We start from the raw sequence: 23,271 nt of genomic DNA on the forward strand, positions 1-23,271 counted from the left end.
TCTACGTTGGACCACCCAAATATAAAACCATACATCTGAGCCCATTGTCTAGATGTCTCTTAAACTCCAGCAGCTTGGTGTTGTGACCACTGCCCTGGAGAGCCTGTTCCAGTGCCCAACCACCCTCTCAGTAAAGAGCCTTTTACCCTAGTGGAGGCTATAAAACCTAGAAGGCCAACAGTGAATGTCTCTGCTCATGTAACCATGTGTTTACAGGACCTAGGCTTTATGGGACATAACATTACCTGCTAGTGTGGTATTTTGCTTCATTTTGTAAGCCAACCTCTAAAGATGGAAAGAACTGCTTCAGGATGAACAGCTCTGAACATTTAATCCTCCACAGCAGAGCTGACAAGGAAAACCAGATCCCTGAAGGTAGGATACTTTCAGCACAATTACCACCGTTCTTACTAAGTGAAATGTCTCATCTCTTTAAAGTCAGTTTTAGTTGCATTTGATCATCTGAAAACACTCTTTCCTAAAATGCTGGAAACCTGCCAAAAAGCTTCTAAGTGTCTCATAGATCTGGAAGCCTCATAAGAACAGCCGGATGTTGTAGCTAACTACTGTAAACTGCAAGTTCAGAGAAATATGCCCTAAGCCAAATAAGCAGCACATTCAGTTTTCTATCTGCTGATGAACTTCCATGCAGCTTCTTGTTATAGTAAAAGAATACTCAACAGCTGCAAAACTGTCCTGAATTGATCTCATGAGGCAGGGTGTACTGCAGTTGGTATTCACTACATTAAGCCTAATCTCTGATCACCTCCTGTAATGGACAGCTCTGTTTTTACCATGAATGCAGATGAAGAACATTCTCCAGAGATTTTTTCTTACTAAATATGACCTCCGTAGCAGCCCTAAGGCATGACAGTGTTAGCTATAAGGTATTACTACTTCTTGAATTACAAAGCACTACCTATAGTCTGGACTACAGTTTCATGTACGCATGGACCAGCAGAAGACTGCATCATGGGCTGCTGAACGAGAGTAGATGGGTACCAGATCTAAGAGATAATTATAATCTCTCCTTGCAGCTCTTACAAGGCTACATGAGCACTGTCTATTTAGGATCCTTGTGGCTGACTGGACAGTATAATACTGAGGTTCAAAATGAAACTACTGTTTAATTCATTTCATTCTTATTGAAATACTGCGGTTTTGAAGTCACAGCAAAATAATTCAGGTTCTAAAATAAGGTTGACTATCACAAAACTTACTTGGGCCTGGAAGTCCCAGTGTAAGGAGGTAAACTTCAGGCTTGCTAATGTAGAACATTCTTCTGGGGTAGGCAATAGTTATATGCAACAGACATCTCTAATGCTCATTACAAGGATTTAAGACAGCAACAATGATCAGCCCCAGAAAAGCTGAGCAGATTGTTAAGGAACCAAAAAAGAATTAAGAAACTAAATAAATTACTATCCATTGTTAAAGATAAGACTTCCTAGACTAAGAATAATCCCACCAAGAAAACTCAGAAATCCAATGGGATTTGCATTCTGACATGAAAAAACAAGATCTGGTGCAACTATACCTTTTAAAATAAATGACAATCAGCCATTCAGTCTTAGTGAAAACCACCAAGAACCTCTGCGTCTGAGTACTGAATGTATACACCAAGTCAACAATCTGCCCAAAGGGCATTTTTGCTATACATATACCAGCAACATAAGATACACATTTACCATATTTTGATACCATATTTTGTTTTTGTTGTATTTGATATACTTCTTCTTGATGTATGAAGTACAAGTCAACTGTCAAACTGGAAAGAAAATGTGTTGTGACGTACAAGTATTAGAGCTGCTTAGTGTGCAAAAAAAAAAGTAGATGAAAATCTTAGTTTCTAAAGAATATTTGCCAAAATGGCAGCAAGTGGATAAGAAAAAAATCAGGGAATAGAAAACGTGGACTAAAGCAGAAAGATGCAAGACACCTCCAACCTTGCAACACATTCTAATTCATAGCTGGGATTGTAAGTGAAAGACTGGTGAAAACAAACACAAAATTCAACAACCAAAAAGCAATTATGAATAATGTAGTAGAGTAATGAATTTTAACAAATTGAAGAGCAGATGAGATAAAAGAGAGAAGAGGTATTAGCAGAAATCAGTGCAAAAAAAAAAAACCACCACAGATAGTGTCATAAAACACCTATCCAGATAAAGGATAATTTATCTCTGTATAGTTTTTTGAAGACACAAACAGCCTGAACCACTAGAATCAGTTGAACAAACTGTCAGATTACACCAAGACCTGACTTCGTAAGCCTAACAACAAACAGAACAGTGACAACAAGAAATTTCTACCTTGTATTGCAATGTGTACTACATCCAGCCACTTTGAAGATAGGATAGATCTTTCTAATATTTTAAGAAAATAATTGCAGCAGAAAAAATAAGAAACTTATCTGACCCAAAATGGAAAATTCATTAAGGAGCTACTGATGGCCAACAAATCAAGGTTAGAAATCAGAACAACTAAAGCTAGAATGTCCTTCTAGTTCACAGGCAAAGTGAACATAGAAATTAGAATAAGCAGAAATTTGAGACATTATGAAGAACTTAAGGATCTCTCTGCTGGCATTAAAGCAGCTCAAAACAAATTATCTTGTTTAAAAAAAAAACGGAGATTATAATTAAAATTAATAAATTAGTATCTTTTGCAGAAGAAAATGTATGAAGAGGTCTGTAAGGCACAGAAGTCGAACAAAATTCCATGTCTAGAACATGTTAATAGATCCAGTCAAAGCATAAACAGGAAATTGTTTTTTAAAATAAAGCAATTAATTATGAATCATCAAATGAAATTAATTGAAATCATGAAATGATGTCGAGCATTTACAATGTCTGAAACCTATAGTAAAAGACTGTATACATATATATATATATATATATATATATACACACACACACACACACACATATACATATATATATATCTCTTAGGAATCTGTTCACTGGTCAAACACCAGTCAGTCATCAGGTTCAACAGAAGCATAATTGCTTGAAGAGAAACGAGCTTAGAATTTGAGAAGACAATACTGATTAATTGATCTCCTTGATAAAACAGTCATTTTAGCACAGAGTTCAAAATGAAGCTGCTGAGTTTCAGCCAGCTGTGACCTAGCAACTGTATAGCTATGTTAAAGTTGCTCAAGCTCTTCATTAAATGAAGTGTGGGGCTTCATTGCTCTGGCTACATGTCTTCTGGATCGCAATTGGATCCCTACCTGGAGCACAAACTGAGCAAATCTTACAGACATGCAAATGATAATGAATCCTATAGGTATATCATATGAACAAACAGTTCTCCAGTACAGCAAACTCAGATGTAACATGATTTCAAAGTAATAAAAACAAAAGTCTGAGTTCACCTTTAAAGTCTTGCATTTAAAACTAAGCGTTACCTAGAAGAGATGCTCTTGTTCAAAAGCAAGTAATGAGACTGGATGCAAAATCCACTGGATAAAATTTACTGCTGGAGTTATTAAGGGATGTGACTAGATGATCTTAATGGCTTGCTGGCCTCAAAGCCTTTGAATAAGCAGCAAATGAGTGCATTTTCATCAATCATGCATTAGAACTGAAATCATATTACAAGCTTCATCCAGCTTCATCCAGTAATAGCCTTATTTACTGGCACACACCCAAATGAAGGCAGAATGATAGCTCACCAATGCATAATTGCTCAATTCTGTCAGAGAACTTTTAGATTGTGAGGAACTCCACTCTCAAATATGCATAATCATTCTAGAAGCCAAATAAATACTCTAAAAAGTTTAATTTGAGGAAACTGTTTTAAACTGAGCAGACAGAAGCTGGACAATGTTACAAGAAGATTAAAGTGAATCCTGGGATTATCAACTGCATCATAAGTGAGGAGCTTTTTTGTTTGTTTGTTTTTTAACTGAAAATTCAAAGTTTTTGGACTGAAGCAAGAATCTCTCTGGTTCTATTTAGAAATATCTACTGTCCTACTGGAATTCTTTTCAGATGGAGAAATATGTCTGTAACCTGTATGGATGATGTACGCTGTCCCGCATTCCTTTGTCTACAATAGATCTTTGCCTCCTTTTTTTTTTAATCCTGTTTATGAACAAGCTGGAAGATGAAGGAAAAACAGTGAAATGAAATAAAGTATGGAATGGAAACATAACTTACATACACTTAACTTACAGAGACAAAAAAGGAAAAAGGTGTTTACATGTTACAATTGTTCATAGGCTGAAAATGCAAGTTTGGATGCTCCTTGCTTAATAGGAGGAGAGGAGAAACAAAGCAGAAAAACTCGAAAAACAGCAGCAAGTTCTAATATTTGGTTTATGTGATTTTTTTTTCCACTGTTCGCTGAAGCTTTTCAGAAAGGTAAAGCCAGAGAGAACTGATGTATAAAAGAAGAGATGAGCTAAACTGCTTAAAATAAGGTATTTCATTGTAAAGTACATTTAGCATAACACACTCAATAGACCAATGCTTTCTTGTGGTTCTTGGGAAAGAGTAAATCTTCTGCCATCTCTATTACAACATTAACCCCAGTCACAAGATTGTATTATGGCAGCACCATTCTCATTTATAGATATCATGGGAAAGGGCAATTGACTCTTAACTGTATCAGATATTACAGTATTTCTGATTCTCTCTGGGATGTTTACATTTACTTCTAATACAGTATTGGTTTAATCTTTGTATCAGTTTCCCCTGATTGTAATATGACAGCATTCCAAATGTAGTCAAATGCATAGAAGAGAACTTATTGTTATATGAGGAAAATCATACATAAACATATAACAAAAATGCACCTTATATACAAATATTGTCTATACTCACCCAAGGCTTCTCACAAGCTTTGCAAATTCTAGAAGACACGTGTCTGAAGGCAGACGAAGTTGTCCTTCAGCCAAAGCTAGCTGACAGTCTTCAAATGTATAGTCTGTCACTGGAACTCCCAACGCTCTTAAATTAAACCAAAGAAACAGTAAGCAAGTTAGCCTATGAAAACTGAGCAGAATATTATTTTGTTTTGTATGACAAGACGTTCTGCAACAATTCTCCTCTTTATTCTGAAGAAATAAGGGAAATACCATACAAGAAAAGCTCATATACAAAGAATGAAATATTGTACTCTACACATTTCTTGACTATTTTCATTTTTTTCAACTTCAGTTTTTTCTACCTCATCACTAACCACGTAAGTTCATTTGTGAACTTAATATACATTAACGGCAAGACTGTTACAAAAGTCCAAAACATGCCATAGTCATTTTCTCTGTCATGAAAATCCTACATTTCATTCTGCACTTTATTATAACAATTTGATCTGTAGTAGTAGTTGCTTCTCATGCAACAGCCAATTACTTTCTGTTAAATAGAAACTTCTTCAGAATCTCAAAAAAGCTCTTGGAATGCCAGTGTAATTATTATACAAGGTAGATATTTTATCCACTGATTAACTTCCAAAATTTAGGCATTCTAATACAGTAGCAAAACATACACTTAATATTAAAGTTATTGATCATTGTTTCTCTTTTTACCGAAGCAAGAGAACCTCACTGATATCCAAACTCAGAAGTAGTATGTTAAAAAAATAAGTTTTTTTAATAAGTTACTTGTGAATAAATTGAAGACATACACTGTAGTGATTTCGGATTAACAGCCATTCCCTTGCAAGAAAAATCAATAGGAAGGGAACAAAAGGGAAAAGCCAACTAAACTGAGAAGACAGAGATATACGGGAAAGGCACGTTAAATACTGCAGACTGTTAAAGGCTAGAATGTTTCAAGTGGATGATCCTAAATAATGAAATTTTGTTCATTCAAATTTTTCATTTATTTGTTCTTGTTTCATCATTCTATTGCTTCTTTGATCAGTGTGCTAGTGATACGTGCAAACTGGTCATTCCATTATGGCAATTTACTGAGAGATTTTTATGATACTGTATTTCTTGCTATGCATAACCCTGTAGTCAGCATAGAAGTGAATGTCACGTAAAATCCAGAATAACTCCCTCATACTGTGGGAGTCAATTTCCAAACTGAATTAGAAATCAAGTACTGCAGGTCTTGTCAATAGCTACTATTATATGGTATTCAATACAGCATGGTATTAGACAATATGAAGTCACTAGTATTATACAATATGAAATAAAGTTTATATGGAAGAAGAAAACTGGAGTAATCAAAGACGAACTTATTTTGCTGGCTTAGATTACTTGCTGTTCCCTCGCTGTGTGTGTACTAGATCACCTTTTCTCAAAAGCTCCTCTGTCAACTGTCAGGTAGAAAGCTGAACTCCTTGGGCCAAACGGATACAATAAAACTCACAAGCAGTACTGGCAAGATATGCTTACGGAAAGGAATGTGGTAACAATAAAGGTCTTGTCCAGCTAGGCACATTACACCAAATTTCATCAGATCTTAAGGCAACAATGGGTACAGCATGCAACAGAGACATAGAAACTTACAGGCAATCAGTAGAATTATAGGGCAAATGCATAGAAAAGGGGAAGCTAACTACAAATAAGAAAAGATCTGTGCTTGTGAGACACCACATTAGGGAACCAGCAAAGACAATCATAAAAAAAATTGTTTGAACAAAAAGAAAAAAAAGCAGTGTGACTCAGATGAAAGGTAGCAATTAGAAGGAACTTTACTTTTGTTTAAAAAAGGATTTATGAAAAAACAGAAGATGGCAGACATGTTAAAACATAGGCATAAGTTGCAACCAAAGCAAGAAGCTGTAACTTGTTAAAAACAAATGCTGGGAAATTTTCAAATCTGAGGATGCTCTGAAAGTAACGCCTCCTATTTTATTTTATTGACTCATGATGTCAGAGGCAGATGTTGGTATGGCAGTAGAAATTAATCTTCCTGCCAATATCCCATTACATTTTGTTGCTGTGTGACAGATGGTAGCAGAGGGGCAGTCTGACCAAATGGCATCTGACATGGAAGTGTAGATGAAGCAAGTGTGTGAATGAATTCCACTGTGAGGGAAAAAAAGGCACCCACTGACATTCATCAATGCTTGCAGAACGCTTATGAAGACCAAACAGTGGATGAGAGCACAGTGAATGGTACATCCTCCCCCTCTACTCTTCTCCTGGTCAGGCCTCACCAGGAATATTGTATCCAGTTCAGGGCTTCCCGGTACAAAGAAGACAAGGATCTCCTAGGAGACAGTACAGCAGAGGGCCACAAAGATGGTAAAGGGCCTGGAACACCTCCCCTGTGAGGAAAGGCTGAGCAAACTAGATCTGTTTAGCCTTGAGAAACAACGACCCAGAGGGGATCTTATTAATGCTTATAGATAAGTGTGGGAGACAAAGGGACATGGCCAATCTCTTTTCAGTGATCTGTGAGGACAAGGCAAGGGGAAACAGCCATAAACTGGAGCATAGGAAGTTCCACACAAATATGTGACGGAACTCTTCACAGAGCTTGATGGAGCACTGGAACAGGCTGCTGAGGGAGGCTGTGGAGTCTCCTTCTCTGGAGATATTCAAGACCCATCTGGACGTCTACCTGTGTGGCCAGCTGTAGGGAGCCTGCTTTGGCAGGAGGGTTGGACTCAATCTCTAGAGGTCTCTTCCAACCCTTACAGTTCTGCGATTCTGTGATTTCTGCTGAGGAGATGGCAGGTCACTTCCACTGGCAGGCTCTTATTCATCACTGGTGAAAATGCACAGCAAAACGATGGTGACTATGTTGAAGAAACTGAGAATTCGCTCTATCAAATAGTGTCAATTGTGTTCTGTGAATCTGTTTTAGTTTCCATAGAAATAAATAGGAGGCAACATTTCAGAGCAACCTCAAAAGGAAGATGATTAAGTAAGATCAGGCTACTCGGACTCCACAGTAGGTAAAGAAAGGCCTGACTGGCATCCCAGAACCAACACCAGATTTAAATACCATCCCCTAAATAATGGTCCCCAAAATTATTGAAGGAGCCTTTCCAAAGAGGAAGAACAAGCTTGTGACAGAACAAATCCCAAACAAAAGCAGAGATCATCTCAGGCTCAGCCAAACTGGAAGGAAGAAGAATAAGTTATAGCTGAGTGCACCTCCTTACAGGCTGGGCAGTATTTTGACCAGACTCAATGCTATTAGTACAAAAAATTGCTACTACAGTTAATCCCTGCATGGGTTCCCACTGTCAAACATGCTTTGTTCTTCTCAAGTTTGATTGCATCTTCTCTTGTTCATCTGCTGGCAGTGTAGAAAAGCCTTTGGACTTCCAGAAAATGCAAAATGAACTATAACAATATGTATGTGTACATTCAGACTTTCAGCATTACAAATATCAAAAGCAAAGTAGAGAAAGAGACAACTTTTGTTCACAGTAAATTCTGTTGTAAGATCAACCAAAACCAGATAAGTTGGAGCTCAAGGGGCTCTTGAGTTCAGAAGCTAAGTCATAAGCTGTGTAGGGCTAAGAGTTTAATACAAAAGGATTTTGATTTCAACTCAGTATTGAAGAAGCTAAAGCTACTTTTGAAACCAAAGAAAAACACAGTCAGAGACATTACCTGTACAAGCTGAGGCCTAAAAGGTAGAAAATGCAGACATATGCATTCATATTTATATTCAATTAAAAAGTTTGTGAAATTAGTTCCTGAAAAACAGCAGGAAAAAGTGCTTTCAGAATAACAACCTAGATTGGTTAACTTCTGGTCATAATATGCACATCAATGAGATGATCATGGTCCATGAAAAAGAAACCCATGAGATCATACTCAAATAGGTGTGTACTTTATGTTGGGCCAGCTGATCTTAATATAAACTACAGAAGTTTGAGGCCACTGCAACTCAAAGATAGTTTGATTCACGCCGATCCTTTTATTTTTCTTTTATGAGAAAGGTTCTTTGTATACACCAGATAGGGAATTGTTCCATTATAGTATAGGCTCAGCATCCTTAAAAAAACTCACAAAGTTGTGTTCTGCTTATAAACCAGAGAACTACTGTCCACAGATTGGCTTTCGGTTGAAAACTGGAACTTCTCTTTTGAGTTCCAGAAGAGATTAAGATTTTACAAGTTCTTTCAAAAGTAGTACAAAACTTCTTAAATCCTTCAAGAGTTATTAATAACCATAAGGGTTCTCTGCAAACACTAAAGAGAACACCTGCTAACTAGTGGAAGATTTACTGCAAGGACACAAAATGAATGTAACATTTTTTGAACTGTTAAATGTGAGGGTAATGAAAAACAGAAGAGAACTAAGGTCAGTGCGTTCAATGTTAGTTAAGTGTTCTCAGTGTCCTCCCATCGATACAATGCAAGCAACTAATTGAACTTGAATGTTCTATTTCTAAAATAGAAGCAGTTTTCCTATGTGTTACTATTTGAAATAACCCCTAGGATAACAACGAGTACATCAAACTATTCTTAACTTCAATAAAAAAAGCCAGAGCTGAAAACTGAACCTCAATAGCAGAAGATTCAGTTACATTAACTTTCATACAATTCAACTGTACCTTCCACCACAAAGGACTTAAAGACCCACAGCAGCAAAATAATAGGCTTGTTATATGAAACCATGTTAAAAAATAAAACAATTACTATAGTTCCTGCTGTATTTGTGACTCCCTGCCCTCCCCATACAGGAAAATTAAATAACTGCTACATAGTTTGTATACACTACTGTGGAGTACAAGCTGCTTTGCAAGTAGATAAATACACTAACATGATTTAATTGATTACATATTAAAAGATACTTACTCTGCCATTACACGTCTGACGTTATTGGCATATAACACTGGATTTTTTCTTTCTTCTTCTGAAGGAATATACACAGGAAGAAACTGCATACAGAAAACTGAATTATACCAAGAATGCTTAAGGTTTTAAATAATCTGTATTACAGCACTGTGGTGAAAAATGTATACATTTTGTTTCTATTTACACAATCATATTAGTAAAATAACTATAAAAGAGTAAAAAAAGGAAAATTTAAATGCTTAGAGTTGCATCATACTTCCAGAGATTCATTTCTTTCTTACTTCATGGAACTCAAATAGGGTTCTATCTTCCTTTCATTAAGTGGGAACAGGAAGTTTTAAATCATTAGAAGGTATTTGCATTTTCTCACGTTAGCCTCTTACATTCAAATTAATATTCCTTTTCTGTTCAGCTCTTTGCAGATAACCAAGAAACACATCTGCTATGTGAACTTCGTTCTATAGCTTAAATATCAAGAACCCAAATTCTCAGGACATCAGCTATTTACTGTTCCCATTGCATATTTCGTAATCATATATCACTGTTCAATGTACAACTCAGAAATGTTTTCATCTTCTGCTGTCAGAGGTTTTGAAAGTTTCTCCTCCAAACTGGACACTGGATATATTAGTACTCAACTAATAGAAAAACTGTAAGTAAATGAAGATGGCCAAAGAAAATCAGAGTGAAGCTGCTTGACACCAGTGATGTAAGAGGAAGTTTTCAGAATGGGATGATCTGTGTTAAAAGTAGCTCCAGCATGTGTCTATGAATCTAAGTGTTTATTAATTATGACATAAACCCCAATATCACTGCCTATCTCACCTATAAAAAACCCTCAGAATATTCCAGTTCCATGGAGCAATTAGTTTCTCAAGATATGAGGAACAAGAAGGGATCACTCCGATTCCTCCATACCCCGCATCAGCGCAATTTCTTTGGTAGCGCAGTCCTGTGAGAGAATTTATACTATGAACAAAGTGTTCATAGTTATGTGGAAAGCTTCTGAAACAAAAAACAACTGCAATAAGTGTAGCTATATTTGATATACTGATCTATGAGTAGTACACAACTGGAGTTACGATCCTGGAATTGCATATTGGTCTTTAAAAAAATATAAGTATTGGAATAAATATGAATTTTGTCATTTAAGTAAATCACTCTCAATAGCTAAAGTTAGTTATGGTCAGCAGTACCCAAAATGCTGCCTTTAGATGCTTATCTGTTTCTTAGACATGTTCAAAGATTAACACATCCTGAATTTATTTGGGATTCTCCTACAGTTTTCTCTGTATGTACCACTGCAAATGAAAACATACTACTTCTATCATCTAAATTTACAGATACATGAGTCTGATGCAATATGATACACAGAAAGACAAAGCATGCAAAGCTAACAAAGACAGAAAGACTGTTCCTTTAAATGCTAAGTCCAACTCTATTCATTTTACTTGGAGTTGCAAATTGCTACTGAGTAATTCATCCAAACACAGAACAAGTTTGAATATGAAGTAATTTCAGAGATGTTCTGCATGCCTGTGCCCAGACAGAAACAGCATAAACATTTCGGCATCAATAACAAAACTAACAGAAGAATTCTCAGCTGCTGCAGATTGGGATGGATACGCAAATATTGGAGCCAAGAGGCCAGGAAAACAAACTAACACAAGCCAAAGTAAACTATATGTGCTGATGATCACAATCTCTTGAAGAAAAAAAAAGTATGTGATTGTGCTGGGATGCAAAATATGCCTAGCTTCTAATATAACCTATATAGATGTTTGCTTCCAAATAAGCATGCTGGATGTATTTTAACATTTAACCTGACATACCACAACATCCAATTTATACAGAGAAGTGCAGATCAAGAAACCTCAGTACTTGGTTGCTTGGCAGCAAGGCCTTACTAGCTATTATCTAATAATAAAAGCACTAAAATCATATTGGTGTACACCTCCCTCAATTACTGGAGATTCAGCAGTAATTCTGGTATCAAGGTTGGCTTGTATTCTCCTGTGTTGATGAAACAAAGTAGGAATAAAAGCCAAATAACTTTGGAGACAAGGAAAAACCATGACTGTGGTCACAGAACAACCCATTGTTCCACTACATTCCTCAATTTGCAGCACTTCCTTTACAAAACCAGATTCAACATGTAGCTCATGAAGTACTCTGCCTCACACTTGCAAAGAGCCTTCCAAAAAATCTGTTCCTCCACCCTCTGCCAGTTGCTACTCTAGTACAGTATATTTTGCTACTAAAGATCAGAACTTGTCCTTGTGCAAGTTCTGAGAGTTACAGAACTCAGGGACTGCTGGCACATGCTGTCTCAAAAAAAAAAAAAAAAATCAAGAAAGCTCTGCAGTGCTCACTTGTGTGAAAGGACTCAATTTTCTTGCCTAGGGCAGAAAATCATGCTCCTGAGATAAAGTAAAAGCTTGCTGATCAGCTGGCTTGTCCTACATTCGCATTAAGACAGTAGCTTCCTAGCCTTTCTACCTCATACATATTATAACTTCCTAAAAGGCAAAATATTATTTTTAAGCTATATCTGAACGTAGTATAATATAATTTTTTTTTACAGAGAGTAAGTGATCTTAGCAATGGAATTTCTCAAATACTAAGATTACTTGAAAAATATGATATAAATCAAACAGGGTAAAAAGTGTTATGATCTATCACAATGGGAAAGAGAATCCAGTTGTCACATTGTTAAAGGGAAGCAGAGTACCTTAAAAACAAAAAAATCTCCCCTACGAATATGATCTGCTATGGATTATCAAAATACAATAAAGAAGGCTGAGTAGTTTTGCTGTTAAAACAGTTTCAGATAACTATTAAACATTTTGTATGTCAGCAGTTCCTATCATCTTAAATACAATTTGAATTCTTTTTTTTAAATCAAAACAAACCAAAACAAACCACTTCCTTCTTTTTGACATAACGGACCAGTATTTTGTGAGTACGATTTTTTTAAGCTGTTAACAGCTAAAAAACTCAATTAAAATGATAATGCAAATCACAAGTCTCTCCAACAGATATAGTGATTCAGTGGCTATTATTGTTTGATCATTGTTTAAAAAAAAAAAACTCAAACAAACAAAATTTCAATGATTAAATACAATCAGTAGAATATGTTGCATATTACCACAGCAATAGTTCTTCCTGCTTATTTACCCTGCTATCAGATCTACCAAAGATGAATACCTTTTAATGGTTTTCACATTTCTACTACAATAGTTTCGCCCTTGGGATTAGAGTTTTCCTCAAAACAACATTACAAATACACATAAACTTAAGTTTCGTATTCCCTGATTTCACATTTGGAACAGTGTAAGAAACAGCCTAAGGAAAAAAGCTATTAGTCAGACATTAAAATAACTTATCTGACCCATAAGAAACCACTTACAATGATTTTCTTTTCTCTAAAAGATAGTCCTTAGTTTGTATACCAGTGTACACATATTTAGGTATCTAATATGCACAGCTCATTCATTGGCTGGAACAGCAATCAGGCCATTACAAGAGAAAAAATGTTATTTACAAAAGACTCTCAGCATAATCAGAAACATATCTACTCAATTTAAATAAAAGGAAGAAGTAATGGCCTAAGCTAAAGGGAAAACTATATTGCATTATTCGATTTTAGGTTACATTTTCAGATACAGATACCATTATAAAAGTGGTATTTTAACTTTTTTTTTTTTACTCTAAACCAACCATGTTAGCAAAGTTTGAATGCAAACTTTTACTGCAGATTTAAGTACAATATGATGATGAATAACAAGTTGATGGTTTTTTTTTGTTTTGTTTTTATACTGACCTCAATTTCCACAGAATTGTGAAACTGACACAAAGTAAGCCAAAGAATTTCTAACCTAAAAGGGAAAAAAAAAAGGAAAAAGAAAAAGTTTAAACATAGTGAAAGTGTAGTACATTATGCTCCAGAGCCTTCATTTAACATTCTTGCTTCTTTATGTTCAGATATAAAATTAACAGATAAGTTCTTAGAGTATTTCAAGACATTACCTTCTGTAAGGTGGAACAAAAGCATTTTATATTGAAATTACATCTTATGAAACACTTAAAAGCACAGAAACAATGTATTAAGTACCAATCTACACAATAATATAGATTATGTATGCATAGTAAAAAAAGAAGGAGCTAGGCTTTTTCAGAAAGATGTTGCATTCAGCACTGAGTCAGCAGGCTTTATTACTATCACTATATTTTTATCTTCATCTTTGTCTATAATCAAATTATGCCTCAATTTGTTAATGAAATGCAGAAGATGTGTTTCAATAGCCTAAGACAAGATATTGCTCTCTAAGGTCGAGTTGATTCCAGTAGGATTCAAATACAGGAAAGGATTTAGTGAACCTAAGTTAAGGGGCAGCATCACTTGGCACATTTTATACAGTATCTGAGTAGCTGACAGTAGTCAATCATTAAGCTGGGAGGACTGATCAAAATCCTCTTTGGCAGACAAAGTGCACTTTATGTATTACTAAAAGCAGTACTACTCATTTTGCTATACGCTCATTCAAGATTATAACATGTTTTTGCCTTAGTGTTAGGGTTGTTTAGCCTGGACAAGAAAGGGCTCTGGGGAGACCTCCTTGTGGCCACTCAATATGCAGGGCAGGTTTTAAGGCTTTCAGCAACCTAATCTAGTGAAAGTTGCCCGTGGCAGGGGGGTTGGACTAGATGATCTCTAAGGTCCCTTCCAACCTACTTTATCATTCTGTGATTCTAATCTTAAATTATAAACATGGGTTTAAAAGTTGATATAAGCCATATCTAACTCCAGACTGAGAGAAAATTTAAGTTGCGTGCCACTGCCAAACTGCCTTTGTTTTCATGGAGGAATCAAGTTAATCTGCTTTGAATAAAATCAAACTACTGAAAACATGACTTTCCAAAAAGTACAATTTCCAGGAAACATTTTCAGTCTTTTTTATGGACTACATCAACTTTAGAAAAGATTGGCAGGATATTCAAACTGGACACTCCTGAATAAAGCAATATTTCCAGAATTAAGTTTTGGCTAATACTGCAACATAGGACAGCAGACATTTGCTTGAGAAAGTGAAGAACATAGCAGCCTTCACAGTATTTTTTGCTAGGACATCAGAAATACAGTTTAAGTCACTCAAGAGAATTAATCCTAATTAAGTAAAGCTGTAGTTTGAAATTGACTGAATGAACTTGCATAACTTTACAAGCTGCTTTAGAATTTTATTTCAGATTCATTTAATTCAACTTTGTTAGTAGAGTTCAACATTTTAGAATGAAGGTACTGTACACACTGCAGTGATTTGGGGCAACACATTTACAAGCTCCTTCCTTCTCTTCTTCCTCCTCTTCCTATATGTTCCCGACTCCTTAGATAAGACACTAAGCTGAAAGGTTATTTATGTTTCTCCGCTCTGATTGAGCTAATTTGCTAGATGGCCTACACTGCAAATGGGAGGGAAGATGTAGGAATTCACAAGCAAAGACAAGAAATGTCTGCATGCAGTAAATGCTGCCATACTTGCCTACTTTAGACACTACTGTAGATTCATTTACTTTCAATGTAAAGATTCAACTGAACGTTAAACCTTTGAAGCGATAGATAATTTCCTCAAGGTCTCCAAATCTGTGTGTCTTTAATTAGACTTGGTTCCTAACCCATTTAAAGGTGCAAAATTTATTGAAAAAAATACCAAATTGAGTCTTGTCTAGTCCCAATGTCTTCCTCATTATTATTAAAATTGTAGGATCTCAAATGAGACATTCAAAACAATAGTTCCAAAGAAGATGATTAACGGCAAACTATTAATCATAAAATCAAATTCTCCTTAATTTAAGGTTGAAAATTTCTGGTTTTGATTCCAACTTTTATTTAATGAACTCCAGTGTGGAAAGAGCGTATGTATGCATACATGTTTTTAAAAGAAGACAAACTCCTCCCTTTTATATTTTACATTACATTAATTTGCTAAGGAACTTCTAGAATAACATTTTGTTTTAAATATGTTAAAGTTACAATCAGTCAAGACAACAGAAACGGTATTTCCAAATTCCATAAATGGGATGACTGCCTTCACAGGACTAGACCAATTTCAAACAAAAGCCATAAAGACAATTCAAACTGATTTCCAGACAATAAAATATGCAATGCAGAACAAAAAAAAAAAAAAAAGAAAAAGAAAAAGAAATAAATCCCCTAAAAATCTATCCTGCAAACTATCAGAAACTTAGCATCAGATGTACGTCATTTATAACTGGATTCTTCTAACTGAATATTACCATACTTACAGAATATTATATAAAAGACAAAATCCCACACCACAATGCAGCATCCAGCAATTACTACTTGACTATATATTCCTACAAATCATGTCAATAAAAACTAATTAAGGAAAGCAATAATGATTCAAGCAGTAAAATATAACCACTTACGCTCCTGGACCTTGCCATGTCCATGTGATCGTGTCCTAAGAAAAGGAAGCATAACAGTTAATTATTGCACTTTAAACCTGTTACATTATGGATAGTATAACTGATGACATATGACTAAGATTTTCACAGAAAATTCAATACTCTCTAATAGTTCTTAGTCCCAATAAGAGTAAGCCAGCAATACCAAGAATCAACCGCTCTTATGAAGCTAGCAAATGCTCAGTAACTCAAGTCTTAAACACATAAAAATCCATATTTATAAAACATCTAAAGATCCAGTGATTCATCAAAAGCTGCTAATATTGGAAAATAAAGTTATGGTAACATAAGCTGATTTTACTTGAGATACTCCACGTGGTTTTTCCTGCGCAATCAAGCTGGACTTGAGGGTGTTCCTCAAGTGTCCCAACATAGTAGCTGGATCTCCCAGCAACAGGTATGAACTCTATGATACTTCCTGTATAATCAATGAATATAAAGATGTTATAATTATGAAATAAACAAGAGAGTTTGTCAAAGCAGATTATAGTAACAAAAAGAGAAGAGATAGAATGCCTACCCACGTCCTGGGCTTGCTGCAAAACTCCAGAGAAAGGATCTCCAGAAGAGATCCTTTCCCATTGATAGTCAGCTCTTAACTGGATCTAGGAGAGGTGGAGCCAGGCTCCACCTCTTCCGGCAGCACAGGTGAATTGCCTTCACCTGTGCTCCCAGGGCTGACTCACTGCTCACCTCAGGTGGTCAATCAGAGATTCAGGCTGTGATTCATCAGTTCCCATACGCTTCTGAAATGTTTGGGACCTGCAGAGATGACTGAAGGAAAGTCTTCTCAACTAAGGAGAATTACTAGGACAAGTAAGACCTTATGTCTTACCTCAAAAGAGCATTTTTCCCACTTTTCTCAGTAAGGGCATGCATCACAGAATGTCAGATATCAGAAGGGACCTCAAAAGATCATTTAATCCAATTTCCCTGCCAGAGCAGGAACACCTAGATTAGGTACACATTATGGAACACACCCAAGCAGGTTTTGAATGTCTCAAGTGAATGAGATCCCACAACCTCTCTGAGCGGCCTGTTCCAGTTTGTTACCCTCACCATGAAGAAATTTTTTCCTAGTATTTATGTGGAACCTCCTACGTTCCAGCTTGAAGCACCCATTGCCCCTTGTCCTATCATTGGATGTCACTGAAAAGAGCCTGGCTCCATCCTCTTCACACTCACCCTTTACATATTTATAAACATTAATGAGGTCACCCCTCAGTCTCCTCCAAGCTAAAGAGACCCAGCTCCCTCAGTCTTTCCTCTTAAAGGAGATGCTCCACTCCCTTAACTGTCTTTGCGGCTCCACGCTGGACTCTCTCAAGCAGTTCTCTGTCCTTCTTGAACTGAGGGGCCCAGAACTGGACACATTATTCCAGATGCAGTCTCACCAGGGCAAAGTAGAGGAGAACCTCTTTTAACCTACTAACCACACCCCTTCTAATACACCCCAGGATGCCATCAGCCTTCTTGGCCACAAGGGCACAGTGCTGGCTCACAGTCATCCTGATGTCCACTGGGAATATATCTGTCTGATCCAAGAAGCAAAAGCTACAAGACATCTAAACTTGTCAATCTGCTGTCAAGCAAGACCAGAAGCATTTTTAGATGGCTGAGACAAACAAGTTCACAACTCCAAATCCAAATTCCAAATAGGAATGTTTTTTGGAATGCAGAACTATAACCATGCTCAGAAAAGAAATGAACAAGTACGGGGTGATGTCTAACATGAGCTCCAACTTTTCTGCTACTCAGAAATTACTCCCAACTACCACTGACATCTAGCCTTTTTACTGCACTAAGGAGGTCTTGAAAGAAATAAAGATTATACCTTCATGAACTGTCAAAACAAAACCTGGGTGTAAAACCCTAACACGGCAAAGAGCAGTGAAGGAAATTAACAAGATGCAAGTAACAAAAAGAAAACTGAGAGCTGGAAAGGAGTATATAACAATTGACAAGTAAGTAGATTACAGTAAAGATCACAGTAATATTAACTAAGATGAAGAAGTATCATATGACAAAAACTGCAATGCCTGGAGACATGATTTTCAGGCAAAAGCCTGAAAATGAGTTTCAAGTTCTGATTAACTGGGGGAAAAAAGTACAAGTCACTAAAAAAAAGTTAAGAGGACTCAGGAAATTCAGTTTTACAAAAGACAAGGAAAAAATATTTTTATCAACCTAAGAAAAAACGTTCTAGTTTAGTTCTGTACTACCACACAAACATATTTCAAAGAGTTTAGGTGATCGTATGTGCCACGATCTTGAAAAAGAAAAGTTAAGCCCTTCTTAATCACAATTTTAAGCAAAAAATACATCTCAAGTGAAAGCAGCACTGAAAAATGCAACAGCCTGGAATAACATCAATTTTTCAAGAAAGAAAAGACAAATTCTTGGTAGTCCTTCAATAATTATAAAAATCAAATAAGATATGATAAAGTATTCCATCTTCAACAATCAGCTCAGGTGCATGAAAGCAGACTTCTCCATGCAGTGATCTTGTTTAACAGCAAAACTATGGACATAGAAACTCCACAAAATCCTTCTGGCATTTTTGATATTTCTGATATTACTACAAGCAAGCACATTAGGGACTCGTTTTTTTCCCCCCACCAAGTTTCCATTTGTAAATTCAGACCATTGGAATGTAGACAGTTGATGTTCTTCTCATCAAATACTAGATCTGCCACATAGAACACCACACTACTACACATGTATAAGAAATCCTTTACTGTGAGTGGTGAGACACTGGAACAGGTTGCCCAGGGACGCCCCCTCCCTGGAAGCAATCAAAGCCAGGCTGGATAGGACTTCGAGCAACCTAGTCTAGAGGGAGGTGTCCCTGCATATAGGCAGGCTGGAACTACATGATCTTAAAGATCCCTTCCAACCCAAACCATTCTATGATTTTATGATGATTTTAAGTCAGCTCCCTAAACTACAACAATGCAGAGGAATATAAAAGAAGATAAAAACGCAAGCCCCTGGGAGTTTGTTCAGGCAAAAAGATCACTAGAATTTTTTTCAGAATCCAGCCACTGACAAATTCGAAGTCCCATATTTAATCAACAATGTTGTGAGAAATTACCAATGTGTATGCCACAGTAGACATGCATGCTTTTTCTCACTGACAGTATTAAGATGAAGCAGGAATAAGAAGTAAATGCTCAGTACTGGAAAAGTGAATCATGTTCTTCAGGAAAGAGAACTGTTTTACAGTAGGCTCCTGCTAGTGTTTACAATATTTTTATGATCGAAAGAGTAAGCCAAACACTGGAAGTGGTATTTTCCATACCTGGCTTACATACTTTTCATATTTATTTAGCACAGCTACCACTTTATTCTAGTACTCACTCATGCACTTCGCTGATACAGTACGCACTTCGATAACATTGAAAGTACATTTTGAAACTTTTCTATTTATATAAGTAATCCTTTGAATTAAGTGGAAAAATATCCTTCACATTATTTGTATTTGATATAAGAAAGTACTGAGAATTATATCAGGCAGCAACCATAAAATTCAGCATTGTAGCAGAATGAGAATGAGCATGTTAAAATACACCCACACAGCCCTGGTACAGTGATGCTGCAGAGATGAAGTCAAACCTCACATCAAATAGCACAATTAACTTCAGAAGAAGCTTGGACATCAAAAAATATTAAAAATGGCTCTGATATTTAGAAAAGCAGATAGCCCTCCATAATTACCAGCACTGACAGAAAATTCAAAAAAGGAAGAGCTACATTCACAATGAAGGGAATTAGTGTAAAAATGAATTGCAAAAGGACTGAGTTGATAAGGATGAGAATATCACAGTATTTCCTTTACTTAAAATATAGTTAATAGTGTACACGAACTATTAACTAATGGGCTAGGAAAACAGAAGTTTTGAGCCTTAATTTTAAGCCTTAATTTCTTTCTGATCTTGCATCAAGAGGAGCAACAGACTAACATACTATTATTCCTAAATAAACAATGGCAAAGAACCAGAGACATCATCTGTTGCAAACAGTCACAAGGCCTTACAAAGATTGAAGGGCAACCTTGACAGAAAATAATCTATTTCTAGTTGGCATGAATTCACAGAATCACTGAATTGTAGGGGTTGGAAGGGACCTCTAGAGATCATCAAGACCAACCCCCCATAATTCTTTTGCTATAAGAGAACTGATTTCTCCCCCCTCCCCCCCCCCACATTTCAGTCCCTTCCAGTACACTTTACCTAATTCTTGAATGCACAGAGTACAAGGAAATAAGCAAGTAAGAGTACACAAACCTGCTACATTCACCCACACACGGCTCTGATCTACAAAAGCCTCCCCAGTCTGTCAGGTGCACTCAATTCCAAGACTGTTCTCATCCCTACTTTGAGAAGTCTGAGCTCTGAAGGCAGAATGGAACGGCTAGTTCAAGCTAAAAGCAGCAGAGAAACTGCATGCAATGCCTAACTACAGTTCACTGGCTAAGAAAAGATATTAACGATAAATTCCTTTGTAAACATATAATTACAATATGCAGTTGTCAAACAAGATGACAGAAGAAGCCAGAGACAATGAAAATTTGCTAGAAATACAGCGCTAGCCCACAAAACAAAACATTCTCTCCCTACTCCATTCTTCTTTCTTGCTACTCAACTCTTAACTGCATCCTAGTCAGAAATCTAATCTTCATATACCATGAAATCATCCTCCTCCTTTCCCTTCCTCATTCAAACTTTGTTACAACTCTTCTGCAGATCCCAAGCAAATCTGAATTTAAATAGTGACAGTAATTATCCTCTTCCCTCAATTCTCAATGGAAGAGATCTTAGGAGGTTAAATTACTCAGCAAGGCTCCAAAAACTCAGCAATGCTTTACAGTAATTAAAAGTAGAAGGAAAAAGTAAAGCTGCACAGACATACAGGCCACCTCTGTTGGCTATTTATATGAATATTTATAGGTTTAAGACATTTTGCAACAACATTAAAGATTAGGAATGAGCTCAGGAAATTCACACCGATTTACTTTATTATAAGAAGTTTACAGTTACAGCTAATAGAACATTAGGAATATTTAATATTCATTTACAAACACTGCATATTATGTACTACAGACAATAAGAACATTTTAGTACAATAATATATTTTTGAAGATGCTTGCTAATTAACACCTGATAGCCTTGTATGGTTTGATATTTTTATAACCAATATAAACTAGGACTAAAAGGTATATTAAGTATGATGTAAGGCATATACCTTACATTTGAAACTGATAGAAAATTTTAAAACTACGGAGAAAATCTTTTTCCTGGAAATAATTATGTACTGAAATGTCATGGACAGCTTGCTACAATGCACTTTACCCTACCTGAGCATAATGGGCTACTATATTTGTCACAGCACCCTAACAAAGTTCACTTGGAAGCATAACCTAATTAACTGAGTTATGAAGAACGATGGGATTCCTGCAGTAGGAAAAGAAAGTATCCACAACAAGAATGGTGAACTGACCATAAGAGCTTTACCTTTGTTTGTCTTTACCTTCACAAACATTTATAACAACTGTTAAATTTAGATATTGTAATTAACACTTCACATTTTACCTTAACCTGATTTTATACTGAAAGACTATTTCAAACACTCTAGCATCTAGCACTCTTCAATCAAATGCAAAGTAAACGTGAAGCATAGACAAGGAGACACCTTATAAAAATGCCAAGATTCCCAACTTATTTTTTCTATTATCATGTAGCTAGTTGTGTTAATTTTTATCTAACATCTCTACAGGCAGAAGGTGCAAAAACATCTTCCAGCAATCAATGAAGAAAACTCTCTAGCATACAGAGCAATAACAGAAAACACAAAGATCCTAGTAAAAAAATGACTTATGTCTTGTCAAACATACAATACTTTTTGCAACAACCTGAGTAACACTTAAAGCACTACTTTAATGGAGCAACCTAAACTAATTAAAGCAAAAGCATGTAAATTTTCAGTTATTTACACTGCTAGAGGGCTTACAGAATGTATACTTAGCAAATAAGCATCTATAAATATTTTCCAAATTTATAAACCTAGTTGTCTGACCTAAAAAGTTACAGATGCATCAGTGAATTTAGAAGAAGCACCACTAGATTTCCAGTTACACTGCAAGCTGAACTTACCAGTTTGTTTGGGTAACGTAAAACCACTGGCTGTACAGGAACTCCAGGAATAAATGCTCCTAGAAGGTACATATGACAACAATTAATTTATAGCAGATTTTGGTACAGTAGACTTTTTTGCAGTAAAGAAAGGATTACATGATTAATGGTCAGATAGATATGCATAGGAATTAGCTGATAGAGAAAAACTAAGGTTTAAAGTAGGCTCAAAGTAATTTTTAAAAATCACTGAAGAGTGATATCCATGTTTTCAAAAGATAGTAGTTAGAATGTTTGCTTGTATTTTCTACATTATCCTCCATTTACATAAATTGTCACACGCACAATTCAAAGCCTGGTACCAAACTTGATAAATGAAATAAATATGGGTACAGAAGAAATAGTTAAGTCAGAATAGTTCCCATGATCAACAGCATCTTCTGGTGAAGAATCTGAGCTTTCTAATGTAAAAAGCTATCTACACTTAGCTGAGCAACACCCATTTATAGGAAGTGCATCATTTATGAAATAACAGGATAAGTTTATTTTTTCCCCACCTTAGTTCACCTCAGAGAGGCCTATTTGTTTCTTGGACAATGTAATAGAACATACTGAATTAGAGTACTAGAGCACTGTACTGAAGTGCAGCTTCATGTTAGCAATATGGTTCTTTTTCTTGTGAAAACAGTTTGATTTTAAGAGATATCTCTAGTCCTGGTCTAGTATTACACGTGGAGGTTGGTAGCCCTGCCTGTGGCAGGGGGGTGGAGATTCATGATCCTTAAGGTCCCCTCCAACCCGGGCCATTCCATGATTCAAATAAAGTTTTGCATGCAGTTTACTAAATGCTGTCTAATATTCCAATTAAAATTGAGAACAGAATGACAGTTGCATACTGTATGCTTCACATTTCATTTATTTTACAAAATGA

The 23,271-nt window shown here is 36.0% G+C and overlaps 1 protein-coding gene across 2 annotated transcripts in view; it reads right to left on the bottom strand.

Annotated features, from left to right (window-relative positions):
* LPCAT1 (lysophosphatidylcholine acyltransferase 1) overlaps window positions 1–23,271 on the bottom strand; it is a 60,335-nt gene that overhangs the window by 18,646 nt on the left and 18,418 nt on the right. For both annotated transcript variants that reach the window (XM_085220578.1, XM_085220577.1), the window contains exons 6-10: window positions 22,362–22,420; window positions 16,171–16,205; window positions 13,547–13,601; window positions 9,724–9,806; window positions 4,833–4,958 (exon numbers count right to left, since the gene is read on the bottom strand). In XM_085220578.1, coding sequence (XP_085076704.1) covers window positions 4,833–4,958; window positions 9,724–9,806; window positions 13,547–13,601; window positions 16,171–16,205; window positions 22,362–22,420 — 358 coding nt within the window. The remainder of the gene's footprint in view (window positions 1–4,832; window positions 4,959–9,723; window positions 9,807–13,546; window positions 13,602–16,170; window positions 16,206–22,361; window positions 22,421–23,271) is intronic.

This window comes from Meleagris gallopavo, chromosome 3 (genome assembly GCF_905368555.1).
Source record: "Meleagris gallopavo chromosome 3, MGAL_WU_HG_1.1, whole genome shotgun sequence".
Classification (NCBI taxonomy): domain Eukaryota; kingdom Metazoa; phylum Chordata; class Aves; order Galliformes; family Phasianidae; genus Meleagris; species Meleagris gallopavo.